This window comes from Oratosquilla oratoria, chromosome 24, assembly GCF_046742065.1.
Source record: "Oratosquilla oratoria isolate Oo_2021 chromosome 24, ASM4674206v1, whole genome shotgun sequence".
Classification (NCBI taxonomy): domain Eukaryota; kingdom Metazoa; phylum Arthropoda; class Malacostraca; order Stomatopoda; family Squillidae; genus Oratosquilla; species Oratosquilla oratoria.
In genome coordinates this window covers 5,080,219-5,090,423 of record NC_134800.1, presented here as the reverse complement: position 1 = coordinate 5,090,423, position 10,205 = coordinate 5,080,219, and the positions used below count along the sequence as shown (strand labels likewise).

The window sequence follows — 10,205 nt, the reverse complement described above, 5'->3', positions numbered from 1 at the left end:
CACAAGTATAAGATAATACAATTTTTCGAATATATATGTATATATGTGTGTGTATATATATATATATATATGTGTGTGTGTGTGTGTGTGTGTGTGTGTGTGTATGTATATATATATATATATATATATATATATATATATATATATATATATATATTTACGAAACGGATATACTGTCAGTCATCATCATAGGAAGTTGTATGCTGGTATGAGCGCCGGTTCATTCACACGACGTCACCATCTCCTACAATAACTGTTCGATTTTATCGCTTAGTCTGGATGTCGCCAGGGGATTTTATTGAGCTGTGGAAAGCCTCTGTAGTTGCCAAAGTAATCTCAGTTAATACCTTTGTCGTCTACATTGAATTCTTATATTTATTTGTATTGTCTCTAGGCTGTTTTATTCAACTGGAAGAAAATTGTAGTGAATGTGTCAGGGATGACTACTGTGTAACAAAAGGTCCAACCAACCGACCCAACGCTTCATTCCCGCCTCTCCAATCACAGCGACATGACGTCAACGCGTTCGTGCGTCCTTGCCCTCGCCCTCACCCTCGCCCTTGTCGCCCCTGCCCGCCCCTGTCTGTCGGGCAGGGGATCCCGAAAGACATCTGAACCTTATTGCCTCGCCAACGACAAGGATCCCTACGTCAAGTTTTCGACTAAGACGAGTTATTCTTCTGTAAGAGGAGATCTTAGTCCAGAAGATTTGGTGCCTAGCGGTGAGTCGTTGTTTTTGGTGCTGTTGCTGGGTGCTCTGAAAACACGTCATGTCAAGTTACACTGTGACCTAGAAATAACTCGAAGTATTAAGTAGTCAAATATTAATTCAAGTAGTATTTACTGTGGGGATTTAGTGTGGTGTAGTGTTGGGACAAGTATTAATGGATTTAGAACTTTGTTTTAGAAAATTATTTAAGCGATGATTTACGTTCAGTCTTTGTACTAATGGAAGTATGATTGAAGTAATATAAGTGAAATGTATTTAAGTTAATTATACAGAGTTGACATACTCTCGCAGATACAAACGCAGTTGGGAAAATGAGTTTCTCTTCGACACTTGTTAATGCTCATTTTATCTGGCAAAGAAGAATGTGGATTATTTCACGTACAAAGCCATAGATGTGGTAGAAATTTTCAACATTGAATGATCAACATTCTTCATTGAGTGGACATTACTCTGCTGCGTGATTCTGGTCCTTGTGGGTGCTACAAAACCCATCGAAAGTATTGAGTACATACTTATGAAGTCAGCGTCTTATACTGGGGATGTAGAGAACTGTCGTAGAAATTATATTACCAATGGCTGTCGTTTTTCAAGTACATGTAGATTAAGTTCTTGCAATACAAATAAAAACGGGTTAAATGTCAAAAAACTTGTTTTCCCAACTGCACAAAAGATTTAAAAAATCTGGTTGATTGCAGCAAAATCAGTCAACCAATATGAGGGTAGATGACAAATTCTGGCAAAACCAAGAACTAAAATACGATTATAAAGCAAAGATCCACCACAAGCTACCACAAAGTGTAAATGTGGATCTGGAGTCACAGACGTAAGCTTCTTCCAGGAAGTCTTCTATGTGTGTCTGTGTGTGTGAAATAGTATGACGTCATGTGTATCATCATTTTGAAAGAAATTATCATTATGGCCATCTTAAGATCTTTATTTAATTTCTACTCATTCTACTTATCCGTTTTATTCATTTGTTCGTCTATTTATTCAATTATCTATTTATATTCATCAAATTATTCTATATAAGCAAGATAGAGGATTTTGTGAATGTATGTATTGGGTGTATGGCGATGTTCAGAGTATGTCATTGGCCACGTCACACCACGCGTCTTTTGCGTCACGGTGGCCTGGCGCGGGGGCAAACGTCGCGCGCCTTTCACCCGTCCTGTGTTCAAACGGTGACTCATTGCCGTGGGTGAATGACGCACGCTACTCCGTTCATCCCTGTACAGTTGATGTTTCACTTGCCACAGGTACACGTTATCCATGTACAGTTCTATCCGTTTAATAACGCCCCTCACGACGTCAGTGGAGATGTGATTTGCGTGACATGATGAATGGGTCTTCTGTCGTGCATTACCTATCCACCATTGCTGGGAGGACAAGTGCCCCGCGCGCCTCAATTTGGGTGTGTTGCGGGGACCGCCGGGGTCAGTTCCCCAAGATTTGACGCGTTGCGTGACGGGGCCCTTACATGGCGATTCAAACAATGGCGGATTCAACTGCTGTGAAGATATCTCGTTCACTACAGGCAGAGACCTATTTTTTTAAAGTCCTTCATTGATAAGTGTTGTTCCATCACATTTTGTGCCCCATGAAAGAGATCATGTACTTGGCAGTCAAAGAGAAAACTCGTTTTGATGTGGGGATCACGCGATCGTTCGACAGGTTGTACTGCTGCCCAGATATGGCTCCTCAACCGCCACGGCACGCGATACCCGGGAACAGGCGACATCGAGACGATGAAAGTTTTTCTTCCATTACTGAAGGGCAAGATTCTCGTCGCTGACTTCTTGGGACAGGGTAAGTAGGTAACCCCATTGGGGTGATGCTTGTTGGGGTTTTGAGGTCACGAGGGCGTGCTAGCAGGTCTAGAATCTTGTTTTCTTTCTCAGAAGTAAAATGTTTAGACAGCTTATTGTCGCAATTGATAAACGCACCAGGATCCTTTTCACGTTCTACTTTGTTTGTAGTTATTATTATTATTATTATTATTAGCATTATCATTATGAATAACTTTTAGTCGTATTTACTACTATTTCCAACGCGCAGCTAATAAATATATCAACTTTGGTTAAAAGTTTTCCAAGTAACTTGTATCTAGTGTTGTTTCTATTGCTCATAAATTTGCACTAATAGTATCAGGAATAGCAATCGTAATAACATTTATGTGTTTTATCTATTTATGTATTTATTTATTCATTTATTTATCTATTCATCTATTTTTCACCAAATGTGCTGTGTCGTGTTTAGTGTTATTTTTAATACTCATAACTTTGCACTAATAGTAAAAGTAATGACTATGATAATAATAGTATTTGTCTATTTATTGACTTGTCTATCTTTTACCAAGTGCGCCGTGTGAATCAAATGCAGACACCTGGTGCTTTCACATAACGTGTGTTTGCAGGCGACCTGTGCGAGGCTGACGTGGCTGCCCTGGCCAATTGGTCCGTGGGTCACCTGAACGAGACCTGGAACAACGTCCTGGCTCCTGAAGGCGAGGAGGAACTCAGGGACATCGCGCTCCGCCTGAAGAGCATCCTGCCGGATCTTCTGCAGAAGCCCTTCGACAACGCCACCTACTCGGTTGAGTATCGCCTCAAGTCTTACATTCACACAAGTCTCAGGATCTGTGAAGGCTTCGTTTCACGCGTATCGACTTTTCGCCGTCCACGACACGACGCCGTGCTCTCAAATAACCATGGGTGTCTATGGACCCTTTCACACGTGGTCGCGGTCATGACGTGTGAAAGCGTCCATAGGCACATGGTTATTTGAGAACACGACGTCGTGTCGTGGACGGCGCATGGCGAAAGGTCGATCCGTGTAAAACGAACCTAAGAGGTCTAACTTGCTAGGCATCTACCACATACATTGTATCTAGGCATGAAAACTAATCTGAATTTGAGACCAAAGGATGTCTTCCTTCAGTAATAATGTCAAGTTAATTTCGATGTCTATTCCTTCTCGTCCTCGACCTCGTCCTTGACCTCCTCCTCGACCTCGTCCTCGACTTTGACTTCAGCCTCGTTCTCGACTATACTCCATTCCAATAAGAAATTACACTCGATTTCTGCCGTGAAGCTCGGAACAGTTGGTAATCCTGCAGACTCCTGCTCCACACATGCACCTGCAGCGACACGCAAATTCCTCACCTCCCTCAGAAAATGTTACATTTCTCCAGTTTGTTCATAAGATAGGAAAAATCGGTTTCAAACATTAGAAAGAGCAGTTATTCTACAACTAAAACAGTAATTTAAAAACTCGATAGGGTAAGAAACTAAATAATTATGTGGAGTTTAATTCAAGGAAAAGAAATGATCAGTTTATGCACGTCTTTACTTATAATCGATGTTTACAGCAATTATGATAACAAGTGTAGAAGTGTGCTGACCTACATAACTCCTGAACACGATGGTGCGTTCAGAATTCACGTAGAAAACCATAAAAATGTGAAAATGAATTATTCTTATAAAGATTTTGCGTCATGAAGCTCGTGGCGCGAGGGAGGGACGGTAATTGCTGACTCCTCTCCTCTTCCTCCTCTTCTTCTTCCTCTTCCTCTTCTTCTTCCTCCTCTTCTTCTTCCTCTTCTTCCTCCTCTTTCTCCTCCTCCTTCCAACTTATTCACCATTTAATTAACATGAGAAGGTATTCGTCTTAGTTCCGGCACACGAAGACACAACGGACGGAGAGAAGCGCGCGAAGTTTCGCTAAGGGGCTCTTCGGCGACGAGGACGGCGAGACGGTGTACATGCCGGCCCCCATCGACAAGGACCCTCTGCTTCGGGTGAGGACCCTAAAAGAGTGGAAGACAAGAATGAATGAATAAATAGATAAAGAAAAAATAATTGATAAATACAAATACATGAATACATGAATAAATAGATAAACAAATAGACAAATAAACGGATCAAATACATACATACATATACCAAGGCTTTTTCAACCTTACAAGGGAGGTAGCCAAAAAATAATTGATAAATAAATACATAAATAAATAGATAAATAGACAAATAAACATCAAATAGATAACCAAAAAAATAGATTAAGAGAAATAAGTAAAATTATGATAATAATAATAATAATGATAATAAACCAATTAACTAAAATCATCACTAAATAAAACAGTTTGATAAGTAGAAATGAAATAGAGTAAATAAGATGACAATTAAGTGAGAAACACTGGATTAAAGTTGTTGTCCTTGTTAAGGGCTCTCGTTTCCCAGTGCTTTTATCTTAGTGGAGAGTTGCAATTCTAAACTTGCAAAGGCAATGTCAACTCACCCTTGCTCTTTGTTCGTCCGTGTAGTGATTCGTACGTATTTTCATTTTTTTTTATATATATTTTTTATATTTTTTGATTTAGTGTTTGTGCAATACACAGTACTTCCTGTATCGCCTCTGCGCGCGGAATTGGGCATTTGGTCGTCTGTCAGAACCATCGCAGATTTTTGTTTATTTTCGTTTATCATTATTACTTTTATTTATTCGTTTATCTATTTTACTTTATTTATTTGCCCATTTATTACCTTTGCTAACAATCGCGTCTTGTGACAGTTTTACAAGAGATGCAAGAAGTACCAGACGGAAGTCGACGACAACCCTGAAGCCGTGAAGGAGATGATCTGGTTCGAGGAGGGACCTCTCATGGATGAAGTCATCCTCCGGGTCTCCAAGAGGCTCGGCATCGTCGTCACCTTTGGTGAGTTCGAGGACCTCATTCGTCACGGTTTCGAGAACGACTATGGTTTGACATAAAGAGAGAGGTGTGAGAGAGAGCTAGAGAGAGAGGGAAAGGGAGACAAAGAGAGAGAAAAAGATTGGTGATTAATATGACTTCAGTCTTACTGCCCAATGTCCTCTCCTCCTTCAGTCGAGATGAGGACCATGTACACGGCGTGTCGCTACTACACATCCTGGAACCCGAAGGAAATGTCTCCATGGTGCGCCGCCTTCACTCACCGCGACCTTCAGGTGATTTTCTCTAGCCACAGTAAACCTTTGATATATCGAACTCATTTTGGGGGAAGGCTTGGTCGCTATATCCGAAGGTCTTATTATATCGGACTTTCTGCACGCGAAAGTTCTTCTATCTTTGTTATTTTAACCTAGGGTCGGTTTATGACGGTGATACAGATACAGTAAACCCCTCGATATATCGAACTCATTGCAGGGGAAAGGCTTGGTCGTTATATCCGAAGGTCTTATTATATCGAACATTCTGCACGTGAAAGTTCTTCTTTGTTATTTTAACTTAGGGTCGGTTTATGACAGTGATATATATACAGCAAACCCTCAATATATCGAACTCATTGCAGTCTCATTCTTATGTTCTTATGAAGGCTAGGTCGTTATAGCCAAAAGATCTCCCGCCTACCATCCTTACCGAACCTTGCACTGCATATACCGACCTTGTCCGTTATATCAGACGAAGGGTCGGTTTTAGGTCTCACTAGGGTCGATATGGCCGAAATTCGGTGTAACGAGATTCGGTATAGTGAGGGTTTACTGCATTACCAAAATGGGTGATGTTGTCATAGCGTTATGATCACATTATACCCAATGTTGAGGGTCTCACTGCGAGGAAGTTTGACGTAAAAAAAACTGACCGGAAACAGTAAAAGAGTGTTATCACACTAGGATAGTATTCCTCCCGACTGTTGGGACAGATTTCCAGGCCGCAGCTTTCGAGGAGGAATCTGATATGCTGTAAATTGTTGGGGAAACAAAGCAATTTCCCATAGTGATTTTACGGCGGAAGAGGTTCTACAGGTGGGCGTTATCATCGATGAATTGAAAGTTGGAGGGGGAAAACAGCCCAGTGTGATAACGCCTTAACCTTTGGTGGGTCTTCTTCGGACAGATTCTCGAGTACTGGCAGGACCTGAAGGGGTTCTACGAGGACGGCTACGGTCACGCGATCAACTACGAGCAGGCGTGTCCTCCCCTAAAGGATCTACTGGAGCATTTCCGGTGAGTGAGTAGGCTATGCAGTTTTCCCAAGGAAGATCATACGATTCTTGTTCGAAGTTTCTTGTCAATGTCCAGTTGGCTAGTCGTGTGATACACCACTACGGTCTTGGGCCACATGCTGAACTCGTGATCGACAGCCACTACCCTCGTGGATGAGAGCAAAGCTCATATATGGTCCGAGCTATGAGTAATGCTGTGACCTTAGATACACACACACACACACACACACACACACACACACACACACACACACACACACACACACACACAAAACTCTTTATCCACCAGAATTGGAGTGCCGGCTCGCTGTGCAGCGATGCTGATACTTTTTCAGCCCTGAGTGGGACTCGAACTCAGATCCCGGAACTAGTTGTTGAGAACGGTACCGCTGGACCAACCTGTATGTACTATGGTGTCTATGTATTTACCTAGTATTGCTACATTATTAAGTAAACCTGGTGAATTATGGTGTATAATCCCCGAATTCACATCCAACATTATTTACTGCAATTTGTTTGATACCCCTGGATATCCTGATAATTGCAAATTAATTAGCTTCATTTAGCTGTTACGCTTGAGTAGTCTGCCTTGTCTAGGATCGAATTATTAGGGTGCAGGAAGCCTCATGGCCCCTGTGGGACGAGATGGTGACCCAATCTGACGAAGTGGCCAAAACGACCTCAAACACCCAAAGGGATTTTGACTTAAATGATCAGGTCGGTCGATTTGGTCCAAACTTACCCTACAGGGAGAGAGTCGTCCAGAGGGCGCTGTCAGGTACATGGGAGAAAGCTGGACCCAAGGGCGTGTGCGTGGGACCCGGACAAATTTGAGGCTGTTGGTCTTTTTGCCTCTCCGACTGTGGAGCCCGCACCTTTAGCCCGATGGATGTCCAAGTCAAGTCCGCAGGAGCCCTCGTGACCCTGGACATGTGGGAGAGATAGTAGCCCAATCGGAGGAGGTGGCCAAAATGACCCAAAAATACACAAAGGGGACCTACAGGGATTTTGACCGAAATGGTCAGGTCATCCGATTTGGTCCAAACCTGCCCTACAGGGAGGGAGTCGTCCAGAGGGCGCTGTCAGGTACATGAGAGAAAGCTGGACCCAAGGGCGTGTGCATGGGGCCCGGACAAATTAAAGTCTGTGGGTGTTTTTGCCTCTCCGACTGTGGTGTGTGTCCGCTTACCTCCCACTCCCGACCCTACCCAAGTGAGAGAAGCACTTAAGGTGGCAGTTCCCTTAGCCCAAGGGCGTGGGTGGTGGGCGGTGGGCATGGGCCACGGGAAATATAGATAAAAAGTTCGAGTTAGGTCGATTTCGTACCAGCAGGAGCGAGTTGTGGCAAGGACTCTTCCAACCCTGTGTCATTTCTATTGGTTCAGAGTTTGCGTGAGCGTACCATAGTGTCCGCGTGATGTTAATTCCATTAATCATGCTTATAGAAAAGTGTCTATAGTAGCCAGTCAGCAATCACTCAGACACAACCTACCTCAATCTCTATTTTGCAGTGACGTCATATCCGGTGGAGAAACCACGAAAGCCGTGTTGTACTTCAGCCACCAGGGGGCGCTCATGAAGGTGTACTCGGCCTTGGGGCTCTGGAAGGACGACACCCCGATCACCCACGAGACGGACCCGTTCTCCTCGAGGTTGTGGTCCTCCAGCGACCAGTCGCCCTTCGCCTCCAACCTCGCCTTCGTCTTGTCGCGCTGCGGTCCCGAGGGGGACTGGGTGGTCACCCTCGCCCAGCAGGAGAAGTTGGTCACGATGCCGGGGTGCGGGAAGATCCACTGCCCCTGGGAGGACTTCTTCAGGCAGTATGGACACCACCTGTACTGCCCCTTTGATGAAATATGCGAGAACAACAGTACAAGGATTCGTACGGAGGGTCTAGAAAGCCACGGTCTGACTTATACGGTGGTTTGAGAAAAGTTATTCCTTGAAGAATTCCAAGCAATTTTTTTATATATTATTTTTTCTTTAAACTTTTTCATCCTCTACAAGAAACATGGTTTCAGAGTGATCCAATCTTTCTGTAAAGTTGGAACATTCACAACAATAAGAACAATGATAACATTTCATACTGACGGCACAGAAAACCCAGTGCGTTTTATATGGTGAAATGAACCTGCTTGTTAGTGGAATAAAACTAGACATTTTTGTTTTTTAGATCTTTCCTCAACTCTCTTAACTTCGCACAGGCAAAAATAACAATATTTTAAAACGATCTAATCTTTAATAACAATAACACAGACAAGAAAACAGAATGAGTAAAAACCCTTTGCAATGAAAACGGCAATTTAGTGAGACATACAAGGTAATTATTCTACTTTGTCTATTCCATCTACTTAGTCTTTTCTTTCGTTGAGAACGACATCCAATGAGTTTCTCCTGTAAGTACAGACCAACAAAAACAATATTAGTTTGATGAGTGTGTACATGTATGTGTACAGGGACACAGGAAAGTTGTAATAACTCAGATATCATAAGAATATTTTCATGTTTCTAACTTGTTTGGGCGTTCATCACGTAGAGAATGAAAATATAAAAAATAAATACTGTAATGAGTTTTATTTCTCTTATTCTTCATTTTGACCGTAATGGTCAGGTCGTCCTATTTAGTCCAAACCTTCCCTACAGGGAGAGGATAGTCCAGCATGTACTGTCAGGTACATGGGAGAAAGCTGGTCCCAAGGGTGTGTGCATGGGACTCGACCAAAGTTGAGGCTGTGGATGTTTTTGCTTTTCCAACTGTGGAACCCGCACCTTTAATCCGATGGGTGTCCAAGTCAAATCCACAGGAGGCCTAGTGATCCTAGACCTGTGGGTGAGATGGTGGCCCAATTGGTGGAAGTGACCAAAATCACCCAAAAATAAAACCAAAGGGACTCATGGATTTTGACGGAAATCGTCAGGTGGCCCTATTTAGTTCAAACCTAACCCAGGGGGAAAGAGTCGTCTAATGTGCATTGTCAGGTATATAAGAGGAAGCTGGTCATAAGGGCGTGTGCGTAGTTCTTCATTGACGAACACATGTGCAGCACCAGCATCGGCCAGCGATGACTAACCTACACCTTGGTCAGCTATGTGATGGACACAGGATTCACTGAGGAACGCATACTCTCTGTCTTCGTGAGTCACCAGCGTCAGAACGTTTTGCCTTCGACTTCCCACGCATCACACATGACCTCACGCCAATTAGGAACAAGGGTTATGACCTGCTCGTGTATATAAAAGCTGAACGAACGCCGAAGATGCAGATCGCCTCGGAGCATCATACGTGAGCCTGGCTCGCTGCTTCTTGCTTTCTCACAAGCAGACCAAGTTGGGACACGACTTGAAACTTACAGTCGTCTCCTCCCTCACCGTCCCCTCTCACCTTTTTCTCGCCCATAGACGCGAGCTATCATTATTGGTGCCCAACATTCATAAATAAACAAATCTCTCCATCAGAATTTGCCTCAACAAGTCTAATACAGAGTGATCCATGT

The 10,205-nt window shown here is 43.2% G+C and overlaps 1 protein-coding gene across 1 annotated transcript; it reads left to right on the top strand.

Moving 5' to 3' along the window:
* Positions 1 to 428: 428 nt before the first annotated feature.
* LOC143038397 (multiple inositol polyphosphate phosphatase 1-like) lies at positions 429 to 9,274 on the top strand. Its single transcript, XM_076207516.1, has 8 exons — positions 429 to 722; positions 2,402 to 2,536; positions 3,144 to 3,322; positions 4,401 to 4,526; positions 5,297 to 5,441; positions 5,613 to 5,713; positions 6,603 to 6,712; positions 8,223 to 9,274. Exons 1-8 carry the CDS (start codon positions 512 to 514, stop codon positions 8,638 to 8,640), a joined length of 1,425 nt encoding a protein of 474 aa, XP_076063631.1. The 5' UTR covers positions 429 to 511; the 3' UTR covers positions 8,641 to 9,274.
* The last annotated feature ends 931 nt before the right edge of the window (positions 9,275 to 10,205 follow it).

Coding starts and splice junctions, on each gene's coding strand:
- LOC143038397 (XM_076207516.1), top strand. CDS start 512: ATGACGTCAACGCGTTCGTGCGTCCTTGCCCTCGCCCTCACCCTCGCC. Junction 5,442..5,612: donor CGGCATCGTCGTCACCTTTG/GTGAGTTCGAGG, acceptor CTCCTCCTTCAG/TCGAGATGAGGACCATGTAC. Junction 6,713..8,222: donor GATCTACTGGAGCATTTCCG/GTGAGTGAGTAG, acceptor TCTATTTTGCAG/TGACGTCATATCCGGTGGAG.